The sequence below is a fragment of the Phyllostomus hastatus genome, unplaced genomic scaffold, assembly GCF_019186645.2.
Source record: "Phyllostomus hastatus isolate PE091 unplaced genomic scaffold, TTU_PhHast_1.1 phas_contig_80, whole genome shotgun sequence".
Classification (NCBI taxonomy): domain Eukaryota; kingdom Metazoa; phylum Chordata; class Mammalia; order Chiroptera; family Phyllostomidae; genus Phyllostomus; species Phyllostomus hastatus.
The window spans coordinates 18,282,021-18,306,171 of NW_025333960.1; the positions used below are offsets into that span (position 1 = coordinate 18,282,021).

The 24,151-nt window shown below is 34.7% G+C and overlaps 1 protein-coding gene across 3 annotated transcripts in view; it reads left to right on the forward strand.

The window, feature by feature from the left end:
- Positions 1-24,151, forward strand: part of GREB1L (GREB1 like retinoic acid receptor coactivator) — a 273,756-nt gene that overhangs the window by 128,753 nt on the left and 120,852 nt on the right. For all 3 annotated transcript variants that reach the window (XM_045849981.1, XM_045849984.1, XM_045849982.1), the window contains 3 exons: positions 5,483-5,590; positions 14,390-14,549; positions 14,754-14,951. In XM_045849981.1, the coding sequence (XP_045705937.1) occupies positions 14,393-14,549; positions 14,754-14,951 (355 nt within the window). In that variant the 5' untranslated portion in view covers positions 5,483-5,590; positions 14,390-14,392. The remainder of the gene's footprint in view (positions 1-5,482; positions 5,591-14,389; positions 14,550-14,753; positions 14,952-24,151) is intronic.

Below are 24,151 nucleotides of genomic sequence, written 5' to 3' on the forward strand. Positions count from 1 at the left end.
ACCAATTATTCTTGTTGATTCTCTGAGGAAAACTTTATTTTAAAATGTCATGCAGTAGGTTAAGAAATTTGTTTTCCTGAATATTCTTATTAGTGCCAAAGTTTGTTTCTGTGACATAAAAATTAATGTCTCTTAGGTTTTTTTCAGCTAGTTTTCCTGGTTTATATAAACAGTTTGAATTTTTATGTTATCTCAAATACAAATCTGAGGTTCATTGGCCCAGTGGCACACAATAAAGTCATCTGCTGTGAGGGTTGGTTTTTTAAGAATTTGCAGTATTTGGAGCTCTGAAAATGGAAAATATTTGCTAGTGGGGTATAAGAATGTTAGTGGTGTATTTTTTAGCAGAAGAAATATTTTATTGGTAAATATCTCTGAAAAATAAATGCTTTTTTCTTTTAATTTCTTTTTTCTGTATTTTCTTTCTTTTAAAAATTTGTATTTCACGTATGTTTAACTATCAGCCATATGTTTAATTTTATTTTTTTAAACTTTACTGATATTAGGTTTAAATAAAATACAATTATATTTGTCTGTGGACTCTCTGATTTATGAAGTTAGTGAAATAGCTTGAAAATTTTCAACTTGTGAACTGTAATTGCTAGAGTGGAATCACTTAGTGCAAGTTGTGAATATGGCATTCAGATGGAATTTATCAAGAATCAATGAGAAAAACAGAAAACAGTTAACAGGTAGGGAAAAGGCTGCATGTATTTTTCACTCTTTTTATATTAGGAAGCATATGAACATAATTTTGAAATAGAGAATTCCTGCCTTGTGACAAAATATCCTTCATTTTTAAGGAGTAATTTCTTTCACTGTGTTCCACATTTAATAACTTCTGGGACCTATATTTCAATTTAAATAACTGTTGACATTGTTTGGTATTTATTTTACTAGAGGAAAATTGTGTGTGTGTGTGATGACAGTTATAGTACATATTTGATAACAAGGGTATAATAAATCAGTTGAGTCAGAGTGGTCTGTTATCTGTTTTTAAGGTCTTTTTGACCCAGAAGTTTGTGACCTGTGAAATCTCCACTTTTTTGTGTTAAGATATTTTACAATGCAAGAATTTAGACGAACACCACTGCAGGAAGTTGCCTGGCGTGGCCCAAAATATGAAGGATATGAAGGTATAAACTGGAAAACATTTTAAGAAGTTCTCACAATTAACATGTGAGAAGAGAGAATCTAATGTTAGGGAAGTTTCTTTTTTTCTTCAACTTGGAACAAAGAGAACTTGAAATTTAACCTGATATTTTCAACACTCTGATTACTCAGTAGTGAAGCATTGCCAGGAAATTGTACCAAAATCTTGAGTTACAGGTTGTTCTTGCATCTGATTGGAAGGGGCATACGAGTTGTTTATAAGGTATTGCAGATTTAAAGCTGCACAAATGAAGGTTGAGACCTGGGGGAGGGTTCGAGTCACTGAAGGGAAGCTTGGTAGACATTACAGCTCTGTCCAGAGGCCAAATGGGAGATAAATCACCACTGGCCACCTCTCTTATTATTGAAATGGTTCAGCCCTGGGGTTTAACCGAAGGACTTACAGGGTTTTGAAGTGCAAATAGGATGGTGAAGGGTAAACCCTTTTAGAGTTTCATTTTGATGGATTTTTTTTCCCTGTGTAGATTTCTGGCACTGACTGATCTAGAAGGGGCCCTTAAAAAGGAAAAGTTTTGTTTTGTTTTTCATCAATCAAGCAATAAGAACTTTCCACTGGGGTGTACTTTTCCTGCATGCATATCAATCCTATTGTGTTTAAAAGTAGGTCATTTAATTGGGTCTTTTTTAAGCCTTCTGCAATGTAACTGTCATTCCAAAATCACCACTCTTTCTTGGTATTAATACCAAAGTTTGAGAGTGTTGAGGATGTGGTACTTTTGGATCAGGAGTTTTGGGGGTTATTTAAGGTCAGTGTGTTCAAGTTGTCTAGTTAAAGATCAAGTCCATATTAGAACAAGTCCTTTATATATTGATAAACAGTCTATAATTAGTTAATCTTTTTCCCATTGAGTTATGTAATTGTACATATTTACTAAATTATTTCGTATGTGTTCTGTTTGGCCAGAATAAAATAAAAACCAGAAGATTGTGAGATTGTAAAATATTTGTGCTGTCTTATTTGCTCAGATACACTGAAGTGTTTAAGGAAATAAGGGAGACATAAAAAATGTTAAGAAAAAGATATGTTGATTGATCAAATTGAAAATTTTTTTTACTCTACAAATAATTCAAACACAAGAGATAAAATCTCTCTTAAATTTTATTATTTTTAGTAAAATGGGATGAGAGAAGTCATTAGTGACTCTAAAAATTATAATTTAAAGGCTTTTTGTACAAATATTTTAAAGAAAAATTTAAATATGTCTTAAAGAAATGCTACTGTAAATCCTTACATTTCTTAGAAATATTGTTAATAGAACTTTTCATGAGCATTTGACTCTTTATTTTAGATTTAACAGATGTTTGTATCACTTAACCTGTTTGAAAATGATAATGTATTTAGCTGCATCAGAGATTTTCCTGTGTGGTGCTTGATATCCTTTGTAAAAACGGGTTGTTAATCTCCATAATTGACATTGATCACACAATACTCTTGATTGCCTTCCAAGTCAGTTTTTGTTTTCTGTTCTTTAAAAATTTCCCTTCACTGTGTTTATGTAAATGTTAGAATTAAAAATAGATGTTAGAATTTAAATTTTCCTATCGCTGAATGAAGATTTTAAATAAGGTATTTTTTAGAACAAAAAGAATACTAGATAGCATCAAGCAGAGTCTTCTACATCTATAGCATCCCTGTCATTAGTTTGTTGCTGGGAGATGTTAAAATGACCTTTCCTTTGTTAGAGAAGACTTGATCTGTAGTCCTTCCCAGAATCCTCGTTAACTGTCTTTTTAACCCAAATTGGAGGCTGTCTGATGAATGGTGAGCTTTTTTTATGAGCTACACATATTGTTGACATTGTATCACATGTTGCTTTTTAATATCTAGTGTACTTTTAATTTGCAATGCTTGCATATGCCTTTCATAGCAGTAGAATTGAGTCAGCATTTCTGAGTCCAGATATTGCTTTATGTGAACAAGACACGTCAGCTTTAGGAATGCTGTATCTTCTTAAGCCTTAGAGTAACTGAAACACACATGTGAATGAATTTCACTTTGAATATTGTTGAATAAAAGAAGATACTTGAGAAAGGCTTTTCCCCCACCCCAGGAACTTCTCTTGCCTCTTGTCAAGTGAATTGCCCCAATATAAAAGCACTGAGGGGGGAAAAGTGAGCCACATAGTGAAAAGGCAATCCACAAATAATCACTCTTTTCTGCCTTTGATTGTGTCAGATTTTTTTTGTGTGTGTGGCAATTGTTTTCTTTTTCGCTTAGGAGAGGTTTATGGTCTAATGTCCGTCAAGTCAGCCCCTGTCTCGAGGTTGCAGTTGTATTTCTCTCTGGAATTCCTAGAGGTGATGTTATCTTTTGTTCACTCAGCAGTGTGGTGGTTCCTGAGAGCATCTGTCACTTTAGGCATTACAAGATGGATGGGTCTCCAGTGAACTGCTGGTTGAAGCAAATGGTGAAAATAGGAAAAGACAAGGGGCTTCAGGGTCTGCAGAAAGGACAGACAACAAGGAAATGCTGTTAGAAATCAAGAGTAAACTAAGCAATAAAGGAAGAGAGCAAAGATGGATCATATGTCATTTTATAAGCAACTTGGAAATCAAAGTCTTTTGGTGGCTGCCGTGATCTGAGGGGGCAGTTACATCATGGTAAATGATTCTGTGCTTTGGCTTTGCAAATGTATTTGGACATGAGCAAAAAAGTCTGGGGAAGTGTTGGGAAATTACAATGATACAGAATGTTTTATGTGAGGGTGTTGCTCTTTGGAGAATTAGTAGTCTTTTAAAATGGAAAGATTTAAACATTTTTTAATTGTTAAAATTCTCTTTATATTTTCTTTCCTTTATTTTTTGTATGCATCTGTAGATACTAAAATGTTTGAAATGCTTTAGCCACATAACTAATATTCTTGCTGTTTATAGTGTAGCTTCTTTGACATTTTTTCAGAGGGATTCTGAAAATTCTATGTCTGTGCCTTAGGGAGGCAGGGGCAGATTTTAAGTTATTTTAAGGAACCTTCTATTTAAGTCAATGGGCTCTCTAATCAAAGAAGCAAATATAATTGTTATTGATCTGTCAGAACAAGGTGGAGATTTTCTATTATATTTAGAAATTCATTTTGTTGGCAGAAGTCCAGTTTTTAAATCCTGACTGGTACAGAGTTCATCCTGGGTGAGGGGAAGGAACAGGAAGGAACATGGTCAGAGAGTAGGAAAGGGAAGGAAGGGTCTGGGGGAAAATGTGGTTGAAAAAAATGATTTTGTCAAACTTTTTGGCATTTGCCTATGAAAAAGACCATAGGTTGGAAGGCAACGAAATTAAGATGATTAGAAGCTTTAAGCTATACAAATGGTAGAGTATCTTCCTTCTCTATGGGTGTAAATAATAGATGAAAGAGTAAGAGTGACAACAAAGGATCAGGTCGTTTAAGAGAATGTGTGCAGCCTGAATAGGGGTCTGTGGCCCAGGGCCAAAGGTCTTAGCTTTGAGTGTAATTAGAAGAAAATACAAAAATGTCATTACTAGCAGGTGAAGTGTGCAGCACGTGGCCAAAAATTAGCAATTTTAGACTCTGAAGCTATTGGAATTGGATTACTGACCTTTTTTAAAAATCATTAAGGTCCTTGTGGAGTCATATAGTTTCATTGGCAGTAATGCAGTTTGACCTTGTTGACCATATGGGATAATCTTGGGTTTGGATATAGGTAGCAAAACTCTACTTACAAAAGGATGTCTGTTTGTGTGTGGGTAGGTGGGAATTACATGAGTTTGAAAATCTAAGTCTTGTATTTTTAGTTGTTCTTTTGCCTGAAGCCATTCTTCTGACTATAAGAGGTAAGACAAAGATTCTTATTTCAAAATTTGAAATGGTGCTTTTCTCCTCTTCCTTTCTTTTGAGTTGCCATAAAAGGAGAGTAAAATAAAAACTTTTTTTAGAAACCATAAGATAATATTACTTTAAATACTTTAGTGCTACAAATAAGCATATTGAAATTAGTACCTTCTTAGGAAAATCTTGTTTTCTCTTTAGACACAGTAACAAAGGAGTAGAACCACTTCTGAGTTATGTATAAAAATCAATAACCAATAGTTTTTATTTCATTTGATGCTTTATGACTATTTTCCATGCAGTAGTTTACATTGACCATAATGATTATTTTGGGAGCATTTAAGAAAGAGGGATATCTGTGTTTGGCAGTTATGATGTATATGGAGTTGTGTGAGATTTTGATAATTCATTTCTCCTTATAATTTTTGTAGAATCATAAGTATTTAGATTATTGTAATCTGGAATGTAATGCATTTGGAAATTAACATATCTTTATGTATATATTTTTATTTTTTATGTTTTTGCAGGTGCGAAAAAGCTTTAAACAAGTAAAATCTAGGCAACAGGCTCCCTGAAGTGTTGACATCCCAACTTAATCATGAGTGTGACTCAAAAATGTTAATAAATAAACCAAGGTATTGTACAACTATAATATGCCCCTTAAACTTTTCAAGAGGAAATTTGTGTTATGAAGTTATATTTGGTATTTAAATAAAGCCACTATTAACCAGATATTTCTATGAACTCTTCTTCCATTTCCTCCCTTCTATTTTCTTCTTCCCCTCCCCCATCCTCTCCACCAAAAAAGAAAAGAAAAAAACTATTCAGTAATAAGTTTTTTTCCTTTACAACAGCCTCTGTTTTATTTCCTATGTACCTAAATTAAGATCATAAGAATTCACTTTGATTTCCCTTTGTTGATTTTGGTTTTCTCTTTCAAATTGCCTAATAAGAGATTATTATTAATTATCTATATTATTATCCTCTGCAGAAAAACCCAAATCATATCTAATGACTGCATATATTTAAAATTTTTATCATACTACACTATACTGAGATGTATGTTTTTAAAATTTTATGTAAGTATTTTTTCTACCTTTAGAAAGCTGTGATTTAGAAAAGAAAATATGATGATACTGTCCTTTTTCCTCCTATGTCAAAGAAAATCAAAAGGTTACTTAGGATTGAGCATTTAGTATTACTGTTTTAACTAACCCTCATCTGTCAGGACATACTGTCTCTCAGTTTTTGGAAGTTATAATGTGCTTAAATAGCCTGGCATTTCCAAGGAAGTCCACAGATCTTTTCCTCTTTTATAACCTGTCGTATCCTTTTGAGGCCAGAAAGAACAAGAGGGTCATTGCCACTTCAGCCTGGTCCCTGTTTGTTCCCTCATGATGACCATGCAGATCCTGAAACCTAGTATTGGCTTAACATTTTGGCCTGGAACATCTGGAAAATGGTCAGAGAGGGAGATGAGGAGACAGAAGACAGAGAACTGTTGCGTTTTGTTACACCAGGTGCTAGGAGGAAGCAACATTCCCCTTTTTGATATGGGAGGCAAATTCTGTGGGCCCTGGAGTTAGGCTTCAACAATTGAAGAGGTCAAAGGACAGCTGAGTGGGGTCAGTGAGACACCATGGGGTGTATTTTGTTACTTAGTAAAAGGAGCAGCCTCCTAAAACCTTAAAGGATTCTCTTGAAAATCTGTGTTGTGAAAAGGTTTTATGAGTCTCGCGGCAAAAACTCCTGATTTATCTAAGGAATGCTTGCTTTTGTCTAATGGAAGGATAATCCTTACCAAATGTTGGCAACTACTATAAGAGTCAATGTAGGTCTGAAAGAATAGTTAGGGTTTGAGGTGTACTTTGCTGTCCAAAATGTTTATCATTTTCATGTTTTTCTCTCAGTGAAGAATTTTGCACTGTTGAAATAGCACCTTTTTCTTTCTTTGGATCAGAAAGTGGGGAGAAGAGAATGAGCATTGTTAGAATTTAAAAATCATTCTAACAAGCTTTTGACTGACCCACAACAGGATATTATAAACCTTTAAAAATACCAACACTTGTTAACTCTAAAAACTTATCTTTGAATTTATTTTAATGTATGAAGGGAATAAATGGCATGTGAAGCTTAATCTTTCTGGATTATAGAAGATATTTTTAAAAATTTAGGTGTATTTCATAGAAGTAACAGTTGATGAATAACCTTAAACCTTGTGTTTTCCCCTGAATTTGTTTCTTGCACATTTTGTAGTTTAAGAAGAAAATAAATGCTTGAGTCAAGAATAGAGAATTTAAAAGAACAAATATAGTAAAGAATTTTCTCTTTGAAGGGAAATGGAGAAGGCAGGGAAAATCTGCATGTTGTAAGAGCTTTCATCCCTGCAACCCATGACCTCCATATGCCACTCACATGATTGTGGATACCTTTGAAAGGTGTTAGCCACTCGTAGACAGGCAGTGAAAGGGGGCTATTAGAGGAATTTGGCCACTGTTCCAATTTATACATGTGTACATATACATAGAAAAAGTGAATATTACAATATGTACTAGTGAGAGAAAAATGGTAAAATGATGAGAAGTATACTATGGGCTTTGTTCAGCATTTTCTTACTAATTTGTAAATTTACAGCATGTGAATTACTTGTGTGTATGATTTTTTCAATTATGTTTAATAATTACTGTTTTAAAGCCATGTATACTTAAATGTAAGGCTTAGTGTGCAGTGTGTTCTAGATCTATTTTCTCAAGGTTAAAATGTCTTTCAACAACTAATTTAGAAACCTAAGTGTAGTGGCTGATAATTGCCCAGAGAAAACCCACAGCTGTTTAAGTAGCATTGAAATTGTGGCAAAACTGACAAATATAATTAGCAATGTTAATAAGAAGATGGAAAGACAGGGACAGATGACAAAGTGGAAAGATGAAGGTAGTAGTAGTAACAAATTCATGTAAGAACAGAATGTTCAGTTTGGTTTGAATTTCCAGTGCATTTTCTTTTAAGCAGAATGGGTGTTTTGTTTTGTTTTGTTTTTGCAAATTAAATAATTCAGATACATGATCAGTCCCTAACTCACATTTGATTTGGAAAGATGAAAGACAGCTATTTGGCAGTAGTATGTAAGAAAAACAATCAGATTTTGCTGATTCTAAGGCACAATTTTATTTGTGGTGCTTTTTAAAGTCAATTTTAAAGGTATTTCTATTTGACTATAATTACTGTGAGTAGAAATTCCTTTACCCCTCTTTGCACCCTTATAATTATTACTAGTCATCTAAATACATCACAAAGGAGACCAAAGCCTTGTTTCTACATTTAGTGACCCAGTATTACCAAAATAAAACTGCAGAAGTCTTTAATGTGTTATTACTAATTATCTGGAATGTTCATAGCTCACCTTCCAAACAACTTATTCATAAAATTAAATGGGGATGCGTAAATAAGAGAAATGAGATGAATATTATATGAAAAATATTTAATCATCTGTGCCCTCCCATGATGCTTTTAAAGCACCGAGTGAAATGTAGAAAATTAATATAGTGTGTTTTGAAATTTCTCCTTTTCATTTGGGAAATTGGCTTTTACCTCTGGTGTTTTATGAAGATTTTAACAATTGTGATAAATCCCCAGAAGTTTGTTCTCTGAAACCATAGAGACTGGGAACTCTCTGAATGTGGCAGCCTTGATGGATGTGGTAAACCACACTTTGGAAGCATTTCTCGTTATTTAATGTTTTCTGTTCTGGATTATTGACTCTTCTCCCTGTTGAAAAATTGGTCTCTGGTGACATGGTAGAGGTCACACGTTGCCTATTATTGTTTTGCTTCTTTGATCTTACACAGGGATTGCCTCTGGTAATTATACCAGTTCCAGAGAGTCTTCACGAGATGTGTTTATTTTACAAAAGAATTTCTGGTATTTCAAGGAGGAAGAAAGTAAAAATTTCAAGTAGTAACATGTAATTCTTTGTTACAAAGAAAAAATAGTATTGCACTTTATGTTTTAATTATGACAGTTTTTAATAATTATTAAATTAGTTGACATACTATATTTATTTCTATAACAACTTAAGATATATTGCATATCTTCATGTATATTGGTTAAAATGGTTAATTATAGAATTAAGTTACTAGGGCTGGGTTTTTATTTCAGAAGCAAAAGTACTTTTGCCTTCAAAAATTTTCAAAAGAGATTCATCCACAATTAAACATACAGAACTATTAAAAGAGATCAGAAATTTTACCTTTTAATTTGCTTGTATTTTCTTAAGATTTTTAGCAAGGAGAATGAATAAAAATAAAATAAAACTTTTGTTTTGAATACATGGTTAGCTTTGTGTTTTTTGGAAAGTGTTTGGGAAGAGACAACATCTCTTCAAACCTACTTAATATATAATTGGATAAGACAAACAAAAAAGCTCAATGTTTTCATTTTCTTAAATTCAGTCCCCATTTTTAACAAAATATTTTCCCCAAGAACTCACAATCCAATAGGAGAATCAAATAAATACTAGACCCCACTACATATTAAGAGTGACAAATATCAATTTAAAGAATAAATGAAATGCAAAAACAGCACAAAAGAGAACTGTGAATATATCCTTGTTTTTAATTTTGGGTTATAGATTCTATAAGCACTTGCAAGAACCATGTTTTATTTCTTTGTCTAGTGGTCTCACATTAGCACTCTTGTCAGTGAATATTTTTAAGAGAAAGGGCCTGTAAGCAGTGATGCCTATAGCAAGGAATTTTCTTACAGAGTCAAAGACTCCCCTGACTAGAAAGGACAGTAATGTGTATATATGATTGTAAAATTTCCTAATAAATAAATTATATATGATACCAAGTAGCAGCTTTTGGAACTTTTATGCCCAACACATACAAAGGAAGGCATGTATCTTACTTGTCTTAGTATGCTCAATGTAGCACAATACTTTTTTAAAAACTTACTATTACTTCAGACATTTTCTGCATATTTATTTTGCACCAGGCACTATTCAGAAAACTTTCTATGTGTATAAAATCTCAAGTATTCTCAGAAAAACTTATGGCATTATTTGTATTTCCCCATTTTACAGATGAGATACTAAGCAAATTGCCCAATATCATACAGGCTGGTGGGTGCAGGATTTGAATTAAGGTCATCTGACTCAAGAGCTTATGCGCTTAACCACTCCAATAGTGGGATTTCTATACATCCTGCCTGCTGGGTGGGTGATTGCCAAAGTTTGGAGAGTGAGTGGCAATATCTGTAGTGAAGAATGTAACAACAGAAAACTGGCAAGTTATACAAAGTTGTCTTTTTAGTACTGTGCCTGGCAGAGAAGCAATAAATTGTGCCTTTAAAAAAAAAACACCCTCACTGGGGGGCGGTGCTGGAATGGGGGTAAAAAGCAGAAAACTGTACTTGAACAACAATTGAAAAAAAACACCCTCAAGCCCAAAATAACTATACACACACCTAACACACACAGGAATTTGTCATCTTCACTTTCACCTTTTTTTCACCTTTTTTCTATTTCAAATAGCATGTTTTAATGGAAAAAAAACATGGGCACTTGACTCTACATTTGAACCCTAGTTCCAGCATTTACAAAGTAGATACTTGGGCCTGTTCCAGAAATTGGATCAGTTGCTCTGTCCACCTGTTCCTCACTCTCAATCTGCTTGTTTCCTTGTGGTTTCATTTACTTGTTCCTCAATCCTATATATGAAAGTTAGCTCTAGAGGTTGGGCTATAATCATTACACCCACCTATCAGCAGGAATAGTTCCTAGATCGTGTGTGTGTGTTTCATATCATCTCCCATGGAGAGGTACACAGCCTCTCATTGCCTCAAACCTGATCAGTGTGTTCAGGAGGTTTTAGCCTGACCCCTTCCCTGTAAAGGTCCCCATCAGCTTTTTATCTAATGGTATCACCTATTTTTGCTGTCAAAATGAATTTTGCATTAAGGGTTGCAAAGTGGTGATTTTATAATTGTTGTTCTTTCCACATTTACTATAGCTAGAATTCTTCATTAAAAATTTTTTTAAACTCAAAAACCAGGGCTATTTGGTTACTCTGAAGCACAGGAAGAACAGGATAAAGGCTTCACTTTTTCCTTTTCCCTTATAGTAGGGTTCAGTTAGGTACTTTGTTTTGTTTCGTTTTTTCCAAAATGAGTGTTCTCCTTTTCTTTTGGAATATCAAAATTAATTTGTGAGTTTTACATTTTAAATATGCTTCAGTCCTTTGAATTTATTCTCTCTTATGTTGAATTTCTGTAATCTTTGGCCCATGGGAACACTTCATGTTGACTCCTGTGTCATCTGACATGACCCATTAGTCCCTGATAGCTTCTTTGCTTTCTGGCACAAGATGTTCAGGGCTTGTCTTGTGTATTTCCTGCCCCAGACCTGGAACTGGCCATATCTTCAAGGAGCCTGGGCTCTTTTCAGTGGGAATGGTATTAATAAACCACAGTCAGGATACTAGGAAATGCTTATTGTTACTGAACTGTCATTGCTTCTTGGACTTGTCAGTAGACAAATCTTGGAAATATGAATTTGAAACCTTTAAAAAATGAATTATTACTATTTAGGGTTACCTAGTTTAACAACTAGTTAGGCTACACCTGCATATATATCCCCAACTCCCTGCTTCGTAGCCCAACTAGCTGTTAAACTAGGCAACCCTAAATAGTGTCTTAGATGCAGGGTTTTTTTTCTTTTAGCATGTACATGATTTTTAAATTAGTGTTTTTCTTGTTCTTGTCGCTGTGATGATCCTTTTAAAAATATTTCTTAAAATTAATGTTCATCTCCTCCAGATAGTTATTTTTAAAGGTTAACTTTTACTAATAGCCCAAGTGCAGTACCTTGAAAATATTTACATTTGGTCAAAAGAGAAACTTGTTGAGGGAGTACAGTTGAGTCAGTACAAGTGTACCATAACTAGGGAAAATAGTTTGAAGTATTATGCTAAAAGGCGGTGGTAGAAATTGCAACTTTTAATGGGAGCTTCTCAGTCCAAGCACTAGAATTAATTTTATTTTCCCTGGAATCCTGAAGAATTACAAGGGGTGGAGGGGTGTTTATTTTGCAAATTCACTTGCTCTTACTACCTTTTTGAATAAGTCTGTTTTTCAAAACTACAAAATTAACAAACAAAATAGAAACAGACTCTTAGAGAACATACAGCTGTCGGGGCGGGGGTGGGGTGTTGCAGTGCTGGGTGGAAAAGGTAAAGGGATTAAGCAAAAAAACAAACAAACCAAAAAACCCTCATACGCACAGATTATAGCATGGTGATTACCAGAGGGGAAAGGAGGTGGAGGGAGGTAGAAGGGGATATAGGAGGGTTAAATGGTGGCAGAAGGAGACTTGGCTTGGCATGGTGAACACACAATACACTATATAGCTGATGTGGTATAGAATTATATCCCTGAAACATATAGTTTTATTAACCAACATCACCCCAATAAATTCAGTAAAAAATAAAATAAAGAATAGCAAAACAACAAAACAAAACAGCCCTACATGTTCAAGGATAGCTTTGAATTGTTGATGGGAAGGGACAGAACTTCATAGTCAGCACTAAAGAAGGTGAGGGTCAGTTCTGTAATTCTTCATGTTATCCTCACCATTTTTAACAATGTCCAGTTATATTTTCATTTGGAATAAAGTTGGTCAGTTCCTTTTATTCTACCAAGTCTCTTCATGGTTACCTCCCTTTGTCTTCATCTGAGTATCGCTAATGCTCTAGTGAGATTATGTGTATCTTTTATGAGTCATCACCACTGGATCTTGGCTCCTCCTGAGCCCAGATACACAGTACTCAGTGTCCTTCTCAAGCAGTCCTCCAGGGACTTCCTTCAGGGAGCCAATCAGGGTTGGAATTCCAGATGAAATTCTATACCTATCCCTTCCTTTATTGAGAAAAGGGGGACTAAGATACCCTCAAAATTACCTTTCTTGAAATGAGACTTACCCAAATTGAGCCTATATAGTACTTTAGGAGTACAGGAAATGTCACCACATAGCTAGATACTGAGTCCTTGCTCCAACCCTTACCAGTTGGGTGATAATGAGCAAGTCACTTGGCTTGTTAAAGCTTAATTTTTTAAATCTATGAAGTGGGAAAAGGTCATACCTACTTCAGTACTGAGGATCAGATAAATAATATTTATAAAGTGCTTAGTATACTGCCTAGCCAAACGGTTCTTCAACTTTTCATCTCTAAAAAAAATGAGTGTTATTTATGTGGGTTATATTTATTAGAAATTAAAAATGGCCCTGGCTGGCATAGCTCAGTGGATTGAGCACAGGCTGCGAACCAAAGTGTCGCAGGTTCAATTCCCAGTCAGGGTACATGCCTGGGTTGCAGGCCATGACCCCCAGCAACCACACATTGATATTTCTCTCTCGCTCGCTTTCTCCCTCCCTTCCCTCTCTAAAAATAAATAAATAAAATCTTAAAAAAAAAGAAACTAAAAATGAAGAAAGTAACTATTTCTTCAAAAAAGTTAGTGAGAGGAGTACTCTATCTGCATTCAATCTGTTGCAATGTCACACATCATGTAGCCTCTGAAAAATATGAGAGAATGAGAATTTTAAAAGGCAAATAATATCCTAGTAATAGTTTGAAAACTTTTTTTGACCTCATGGACCCCAATAAAGACCTTAGGTACCTCAGACCATACTTTGAGAATTGTAGCCAGTAGTTGGTATCTGGTAAATTGTAGTTATTATTGATAAACATTGAAAATTTTGTAGCTAGCAAGTTCTATACAAGTATTAGTGATGAGAATTAGAGGCTGTGACTTCAGAACTTCTCACTATAAACTTTTACTGAAGAAAAACACAACAATGTTTCTCAAATAAATGCTGGCAATACACAAGTCTTCTGAGTTTAAAAGGTTCAAGTCTTTCAGAAATTTATCATCCTAAAGCTTTTGTTTTAGAAAGAAAGAGAAGAAACTATCTTTCCCCCTAGAGTAATAAGATCTTAATAGACAGAGAAAAGTAATTAGATTTACTCTGAAACCATTGATAGAGTTGGTATGAGGTTATGATAGTGCAGCAATTTTAAGGTGGAGGTGTGGCCAGTTGCCACCAGGTTGGATTTCTCAATTGACAGGTTAATCTCAATTTACTGGTTAGAGAACCTTAACATAAAGCAATTATTACTGTTTGATTCTCAGATACAGGATCCTCTAAAGTGGCTTTTGTAATGTGTTGGGATTATAAAAAAGAAAAGAAAATGTGATATAATAGATAATTTACACAAATTATCATAACAAGAAATATATGTATAGTTCATATAGTTTGTATCTTAAGATATAGGGAATAAGGTTTATAATGGCTATATTGTATACTTTGCAGATATATGGTCCTCTAATATATCAATTTTTTCCTTTCTTCCTCTTTTTCTTTGGGGGTGGTGGTACAGACCATGGGGAATTCATATGCTGGGCAACTGAAGTCTGCTCGATTTGAGGAAGCTCTCCACAACTCCATAGAAGCCTCTTTGAGATGTAGTAGTGTGGTACCACGGCCAATTTTTTCCCAACTGTACTTGGACCCTGACCAGCATCCATTCTCATCTTCAGGTAAGTTTCTCAATTCCACACATTCTCTGCCTCCTTTTAAGAGAAGTGGGCCTTCCCAATGGGGGACCTCTGAAATAAACTGGTTAATTGTTAGAAAATGCTCATCAACCTTTCTTCAGATGTCTTTCAAACCTATGATTTTTTTTGGTTATCATTCCTAAACATCATTTTATTAAATTAGCTATGATTTATTTGCTTACCTAGATGTAAAACCAAAGGTGGAGGATCTGGATAAAGACTTGGTACACCGCTACACTCAAAATGGAAGCCTGGATTTTTCTAACAATCTAATGGTTAATGAAATGGAAGATGATGAAGATGATGAAGAAATGTCTGATTCAAATAGCCCACCAATTCCCTATTCACAAAATCCTGCCCCAGAAGGGTCTTGCACTACAGATGGTGGGTTTCAATTTTGGGTATTTTTTTTCAACCTCTTTGATATTGCCTGGCTAGTTTCCAGTCAATCATTAGATGTGGTGCTCAAGGCTAGAAAACAGTAGTTACAGAAAGGAATGAGGAATAATTATGTTCTTACTCACATTATCTCCTATGACTTCATAGCACATGTCTATAAGAAAGGTAAGTGTTATCACCTCATCATATAGATGAAGAGACTAAGATTTACAGCAGTTGATGACTTTTCAAGATGGTATGTGGCAATGATAAGACTAGATTCAAGTGAAGGTTTTTCCAGTGCTTCAGGTACTTCCTGCAAGAATGGCACTACTTTAGAAACTTTCAGAGTGTTTTCTTTTCCTACTTCTTTGTTTTGTATCCTCAAAACAATAACAAAGATATCAGATGCTTTATATTTACCTTTTCCATTTATTTTGAACACTTATCCAGTATATTGTTATTTATAGAAGAGAAAAATGTACATATTTTGATAATCCCATTTTATTTATTTTGTCAACCACCTCTTCTACCAAGGCTATAACCACACTATTAAAAAAAAAAATCCTAATCCTAATATAGAACATTTTCAGTATTTCATGGCTTTGGTGATGTCACAACTTAAATTACACTCTATTCCCGCCATTTCGTTGTACACAGTGCTATATTTGGCCTTCCCACCGTAATTAGTATGTGGATTCTACTTTATCCATTATTAGCCTGAGTATAACTTTTATACCCAGACTGGCTTGGACCTGGATGATACCACAACATGAAAATCTTGGGATTGGAGGGAGAAGAGAAGGAGAGAAAGGAAGTAATATTTCAGGACATTTCATCTACAAAGCTTAAAGTGCAAATAATTTGGATAAACTAGAAATTGAAATATGCAAAGCCAGATGAATGAGTTTGCACTGTTTGGAAGTTTTTCTCCTTCATTTCACTCTCTCCCTCTTCTCCCTCCCTCCTTCCACGCTTCCCTCTCATCTGATAAACTACCTAGGGGATTTGGAAACCTAAATAATCTTCCTTGTAGTTTATCTATGCCTGCTTCACTACAGGTGGTCTCTAGCAATTAAGTACTCCTGCTCTTGGATTGGGCCTGCTTCCAGCACATCATTCCTTATGAATTTGCTTCCATATGATTGGTTTCTTTTGCCCAGACTTAATATAGTAAAGTGTATATCTATTTGCTCATTGTTGATGTAATACAGGCCTTTAAAGCTGTAGAGCTGTGGGAGGTGACTGGCATTTGGTTTCCACTTCCCTGTTTATATCCATGTTCATGCCTTTTGTTTAACTGATCAGTAAAGTAACAGCTAGAAGTGGCAGTAGTGCATAAAATATTGTTGGATTGTCATCGAGAATATCATTCTACATAAGAATTAAATAGAACCAGAGTAAAAGCTTGAAGGGGTCATTGTGAAGCATCAAATTTTATACCAAAAAATGGGAGAAGGGTTCCCATGTTATTCCTCGGCATGTTTTTAGGCATTTAACCAGATACCAAAAATTGTTTCAGGCTCACCAAGGTATAAACTTAGTGATCTAGTAGATAGCAAGTGATTCTATGAAGTATAAGGGAAGGATAATAGTTATTTTAAAAATAATGAAACTTAGAGGTACATTTTTTCTATGTAAAAAAATCTCACCTAAGATTCATATTCTAAGACAACCCAAAAATACTGGCTACACTTAGATTCTGTCAGCTACTTTGGTTGGTTCTTATAGTTAATTACATGTCTATTATTTGTTTTCCCCTTTTAATTCACTGGAGGATAGCGATTAAAAACAAAAAGCATGGTTTATAATATGATAATTTATATGTCCATGACTCTTGAAACATGGCTGATTCTAAGGTAGTTCTGAGTCTTTACACCCTAAGCCCTGAAATTTTCCTTATAAAAATGTCAGTGAAATAGGGCAATATAATGCTGGACTTGCTTCAGTGGACCACCTTCCTGTCCTGGGAAACCCTCTATTTACCTAAGGCTTAAAGGAAGCTGAGCTATTTTTAGAGGCAATTTAGATAAGCAAATACTTAACACCTGATGGGCTTCTGTGGCTTACCATTCAAATGTAAATTTTGGTTGCTAATTTCTTATGTAAATTATTGGAAGAGTGTAGGTTCCTACCCTGCTGGGAGGCAGTTGATTGTCTAAAAGGGTGAAGGGCAACCAAATTTTAGGCCTGCAAATACTGCCTTGATTACTTTAGTTTGTGTTTACAGCTGTTTTGGTAAACTTTTCCTCCCCCACCCCCCAATTTAGATTATTCCGTAACCTTCAAGTTGGAGATAATTGGAAAATGCAAATCTGTTCTGTGAAGTGAAAACTTGGCTATTTTCTTAAGGAATGTCAGATAAAGTTTATAAAGAAGTGCCTTCTACTTTTTAAAAAAATAAAATAATTTTCTGCAAGAGCTTTGGTTTTAGGCAACTTTTTATTTTAGTCTCAGAAAATGAAACTATTTAGGGCCACATTTGTCAAATAAATTGATATTTGAATGCTCACCTCAATATATATAACTTATTTTTCTTGTGTACTCTTTCCCAGATCTTCCAGTAGCTTCTTTCTTTCAGAATTAGTTCAGAGGTAATTCAAAATTATCCTACAGGGGAGTAGTAAGGTTTCTTTTTATTTTGTTTGAGATTTTAATTTATATTTAATACTCCATCTTTATTAGGTAATAATCTAACATTTCTAATAGTGGAAAAATAGAATCTTCTGCTACAACAGATACTTGGATCCTATAGGTTTTGAAATATAAATCACATTTTATAGATTCTTTAGCTATACAGTCTTTACAGATGCACAGCTAATTTTCAATCTGTAAAAAATAAAATAAATATTGCTCTTTGCATAATGTTTTTCTTAATTGGGGATCCTGATGGTATATTTTGTGTATAATTAACTAATCTGAATCCCAAGAATGAGGGATTCGAGGAAAGTCAGGTAATAGGTATCACAATAAAAGGCTAGACACTTGGCAGGTTGAGCATGTTCTCAGAATAACTTCAAACTGAATTTAGGAACTTTTGTTTGATTTTGCAACCATTTTTACCTTCAGTTAATTTTTTCCTGACCTGGCCTTGCCTTCTCTTTCTCACCTATTCTTTTTTTCTCTTAATTAAATAGCCTGTGCAGTTTGTTTGGTAATTAACTAGAAGGCAAGAAGATAAAACAGGACATTTTCAAAGTAGACTTTTTAAAGAACAGCTTTAGATTTATTTTAAAAATTGAAAGAAATAGAGTTTCTACATATCCCTGCAGTTCCCCCTGTTGTTAACACCTTACATTAATTTTCATAACAATGAAAGTCCATAGTTTATTTGGGTTTCTTAGTGTTTGCCCAAAGTCATTTTTCTGTTCCAGAATCCCCAAACAGGGTACCACATTAGATTTAGGTCATGTTTCTTTACATTCTTCTTAGCTGTGAGTTTTTCAGACTTTCCCTGTTTTTGATTACCCTGACAGTTTTGGGAATTATTGGACAAGTATATTATGTTGTAGAAGGTCCTCTGTTGGAATTTGTTTAATGTTTTTCTCTTGATGAGATTGGGATTATGGGTTTGGGATAGGAAGGTAAAGTGCCGTTTTCATTATATTATATCAAGGGTACATGCTATCAACATGATTTATGACTGTTGATGTTGACATGGCTGAGGTAGTGTTAGCTTCACTCTTCCCCTGCCCCCTTTCCAACCAGAAAAGGATGTCACTACACTCAACCCACACATAATTAATGGGAAGTTAGGTTCCACCTGCTTGAGGGTAGAAAGTGTCTGCGTACATTATTTGGAATTCTATTACATAGGAATTTTTTCTCCTTACTTATTTATTCAATCATTTATTTATATCATTATGTACTTATGGACATTTATTTTATGTTTTGGGTTATAATCCAATACTTCTTTATTTTATTTTGTTGTTCAAACTTTTCCATTGGGAGCAATTTCAGTTGATTCCTGTGCCCTTTTTACACACTCCCATCATTGTGGAGTTTTTAGCATAAAATAAAATATTTCATTTTTTCATTGTCATGAGTACTTCTCAAAAAAATTTTAAGAAGAGTAGACTAAAATACATGCTTCTCATAGAATCCAGTCATTGTTAAATAATGATTTTTTATGACCTCTTGGTGTTTATATATCATAAATAAGAAAAACCTCAAAGTCTGTAATACTAAAAACTATGATTCTTAATTTGAGTGGACTGTGTAGTTTTCATTTTGCCACAGAAATCACTTGAAAATAATCTTTATAGAAAATTCTGCTTTTTTCCAGATATTTTCACATTGTATCTTCTTGACTCTATTTCTGTTTAGCCCAGAACCAACTTGTTCTGTTTCCCAGTAATTTCCCTTTGCTGTAATATATTCATTTCAGAAATCTCATAAAAAATGTCACTTTCTAATCATCAGTCACCTTTCTGGCCTGCAAAACTATGAATTTTAAAGATTCATCAGCAAATATGAGATAGGTGGATTCTGTCATAGCCCATGGCTGGCAGGGGTGGGTATATCAGGTGCTCCCAGGATACAGCCTGTAAAGTTGGGTGAAAGGACTCAGCAAAAATAGGCAAGGAAGAAGCTATATGAGAATGTGCCACATGAGTTGGAGGGAGGGTGACTCATTATGTCAGAGAGGTGTGAGGACAAAGGAGCATGTAACTTGAAGTCAAGAGACCTGGTTCTAGTCCCACCTTTAATATTTGCTGGGTATTTTAGCCATTTTCTTACTAAAAAAAAAAAGATTTTATTTATTTATTTTTACAGGGAAGGTAAGGGAGGGAGAAAAAAATGGTAAAGAAATACCAATCTGAGAAAGAAACCACCAATGGTTGTCTCCAGTACATGCCCCAACTGGCGACCTTCCATTTGCAGAACAATGTCCAACCAACTGAGCCACATGGGTCAGGGCTGGGCCATTTTCTTAACCTACCTGGGTCCTAATTTCCTCATTTACATGCTAAAGAGATTGGAGTAGTTAAGCAATCTTCAACCCACAAATCCCTCTTGTAATAATATATTAATGTTTTGAAACCCTTGGGGTTTAATGACTAAAGATCATTACATCATATATGATAAAGAGCTAATTTTAAGTAAAAAGTATTTTATATCAACTTTTTAATATGCTCTTATTCATTTATACAAAAATGTCTGTATTTTATTATTCAATAATTATTTTGTTGTGTAATAAAAAGTATGGCTTGTTGACAGGTTCAAAAATGAAATGTTATACTTTTTTGTGGGGGGGAGAAGGGTAGCCAAGTATATTTAAATGTTTTCCAGAATCAGAAAAGGTCAAAATCTATTTTAATGCCCAAATTTTTGAATTTCTATATTTTATGATTAAACGGATGTACTAGATTATTTTGTTTATAATTTATGCATTTTTGCTCTATGTGATGAAAAAATTTCAGGCTTCTATTTACAAAATTTCTCTACAAATTACATGCTTCTCTCTCACACACATTGAAAAGGCAAATTGAAATAGAATCACTAAATGTCGCCCTTAACATTGTTTTTGTGTGTGTCCTAGAAATTTACCAGTGCATTTTTAAAAAAGATTTTGTTCATTTATCTTCAGAGAGAGGGGAGAGGAGAGAGAAAGAGTGGGAGAGAAATGTCACACCTCCAACCAGAGACTTGGCCCAAAACCCAGGCATGTGCCCTAACCAGGAATCGAACTAGCAGTTCTTCAGTTCATATGCTGGTGCTCAATCCACTGAGCCACACTAGGCAAAGCTGCGGGTGTATTTTATATAATCTTATTTGATGAGTGAGGATCTAACTTTCATATCTAGCAAATAGTATCTTTATGCACATTTGTAAAATTACTTTTTTGTGTGTTCATTAACAGAATCGGTGTTCCCTGAGCCTTCCAACAAACCCTCATGGGTATAAATTAAGCAACATATCAACACATATGACTTACAATAAAAACAACTTAAAATTTTGCTATAGGAAAAACCACACACTGATATGGTATTCAACTGAGGGAGTTCTGAGTTCATTTAACATGGATAGGATGGAAGGTTCTCAGAACATTCTCTTTTAAAAATAACCCTATTTTTATTAGGGTATTAGAATAGTTATCTATTAGGTTTGAAAAATTGGTAATGATACATATTTCATTTCACTTAGAATTCTTAATTACTTGGAATACCTTGAATCCCTGAGAGTTTGATAATCATTTGTTGGGGAATGCTGTATTTGATGATCTTGAGGTTCTATATAGCTCTGACGTTCTAAAAAGGCGTATAATAATTTGCAAATTGATACAAATTGGTATAGACTTGTGGTTCCATCTAGTTCACTCTTTCTACCATAGAGTGAATCAAGGTTGTAGAAAATTCTACTACTACTTAGTGAAAGACACATTCTGCTTTCCATCAATAGGCAATTGTGAACCTCTCATCACTGAATTTGGGAAGATGTTCTATATAGTCTGTCTTTTGGAGCAAATCATAATAAAGGTGTTAGTTACCCTTAGGGGAAATGTGTATATAGATTCATTGTCTATATGTAAATTAATAATTTCCTTGTGCTCTTAAAAAAGTAGTGCTCTTTTTAGGGCTTTTTTTAGTTAAATTCTTTTCAATGATTCATTTGCTTTGGCAGCCACTTCCATAGTTTTTTAAAAAATATATTTTATTCATTATGCTATTACACTTGTCCCATTACACCCCCTTCATTCCCCTCCACCCTGCACACCCTCTCCCACCCACATTCCCCCCTTTAGTTCATGTCCATGTGTCATAAGTTCTTTTTTTAACTTTATTTTGATTGTTGTTGCAGTACAATTTTCCATCTTTTACTCCCATCCCAACCCACCCACCCAGCTCTCCCTTCTTCCCTCCCGTTTCCACCTGCCCCTAGTTTTTATCCATGTGTCCTTTATACTCGTCCCTGTAAACCCTTCCCATTCTCCCCTGAAATTCCCCTGAAATACCCTCTCCTCTCCCCTCTGAACTCTGTCAGTCTGTTCTTTATTTCAGTGTCTTTGGTTATATTTTGCTTGTTTCTTTGTTTTGTTGTTTAGGTTCCTGTTAAAGGTGAGATCATATGGTATTTGTCTTTCACTGCCTGGTTTATTTTGCTTAGCATAATGCTTTCCAGTTCCATCCATGCTGTTGCAAAGGGTAGGAGCTCCTTCTTTCTTTCTGCTGCATAGAATTCCGTTGTGTAAATGTACCATAGTTTTTTGGTCCATTCATTTACTGATGGGCATCTAGGTTGCTTCCAACACTTGGCTATTGCAAATTGTGCTGCTATGAACATTGGGGTGCATAGGTTCTTTTGGATTGGTGTTTCAGGGTTCTTAGGATATAGCCCCAGCAGTGGAATTGCTGGGCCAAAAGGCAGATCCATTTTTAGTTTTCTGAGAAAATTCCATACTGTTTACCATAGTGGTTGTACCAGTCTGCAATCCCACCAACAGTGCACTAGGGTCCCCTTTTCACCACAACCTCTCCAACACTTGTTGTTTGTTGCTTTGTTTATGATGGCCATTCTGACTGGTGTAAAGTGGTATCTCATTGTGGTTTTAACTTGCATCTCTCTGATAACTAGCCATACTGAGCATCTTTTCATGTGTCTTTGAATCCTCTGTATGTCCTCCTTGGAGAAGTGTCTGTTCAAGTCCTTTGCCCATTTTTTAATTGGGTTGTGTGTCTACTTAGAGTGGAGTTGTGTCAGTTCTTTATATATTTTGGAGATCAAATCCTTGTCTGAAGTGTCATTGGCAAATATGTTTTCCCATACAGTTGTTTCTCTTTTTATTTTAATACTGTTCTCTTTAGCTGTGCAGAAGCTTTTTTATTTTGATGAGATCCCATTTGTTTATTCTTTCCTTTACATCACTTGCTCTGGGGGACGTATCAGTAAAAAGGTTTTTGCATGAAATATCTGAGATTTTCCTGCCTATGTTTCCCTCTAGGACTTTAATGGTGACATGGCTTATATTTAAGTCTTTTATCCACCTTGAATTTATTTTTGTGTATGGTGTAAGTTGGTGCTCGAGTTTCATTTTTTTGCATGTAGCTGTCCAGTTTTCCCAACACCATTTGTTGAAGAGACTGTTTTTACTCCATTTTATGTTGCTATCCCCTTTTGTCAAATGTTAATTGACCATAGAGACTTGGGCTTATTTCTGGGTTCTCTGTTCTGTTCCATTGGTCCATGTGCCTGTTTTTATGCCAGTACCAGACTGTTTTGATTACAGTGGCCTTGTAATACAGTTTGGCATCAGGTATTGTGATCCCTCTTACTTGGCTTTTCTTTCTCAAAATTGCAGCAGCTATTCGGGGTCGCTTATGGTTCCATATAAATTTTTGAAGTGTTTGTTCTATGTCTGTGAAATATGCCATTGGTACTTTAATAGGCATTGCATTGAATGTGTAAATTGCTTTGGGTACTATGGACATTTTGATGATGTCAGTTCTTCCTATCCATGAACACGGTATGTTTCCATTTGTTTGTGCCTTCCTTGATTTCTTTCTTCAGTGTTGTGTAGTTTTCTTTATATAGGTCTTTTACTTCCTTAGTTAGATTTATTCCTAGGTATTTTATTCTTCTTTTTGCTATTTCAAATGGGATTTTTTCTCGATTTGTGCTTCTGCTGTTTCATTGTTGGTGTACAAAAATGCCTTTGATTTCTGGATATTGACTTTGTATACTGCAATTTTGCCAAATTCGTTTATTAGGTCAAGCAGTTTTTTAGCAGAGTCTATGGGATTTTGTAGGTACACTGTCATGTCATCTGCAAACAGTAACAGTTTTGTTTCCTCCTTTCCAATTTGGATGCCTTTTATTTCCTCTTCTTGTCTGATCGCTGTGGTTAAAACTTCCAGTACTATATTGAATAAAATTGGTGAAAGTGGACAACCTTGTCTTGTTCCTGATCTTAGTGGAAAAGATTTTAGTTTTGCCCAAAGAGTATAGTGTTGGCTGTAAGTCTCTCATATATGGCCCTTATTATGTTGAGGAATGCTCCCTCTATTCCCACTTTGCTGAGTGTTTTTATCAAAAATGGGTGCTCCACCTTATCAAATGCTTTTTCTGCATCTATTGATATGTTCATGTGATTTTTGTCTTTGCTTTTGTTTATGTGATGTATTACATTTATTGATTTGTGAATATTGAACCATCCTTGCATTCCTGGGATGAATCCCACTTGGTCATGGTGTATGATCTTTCTCAAT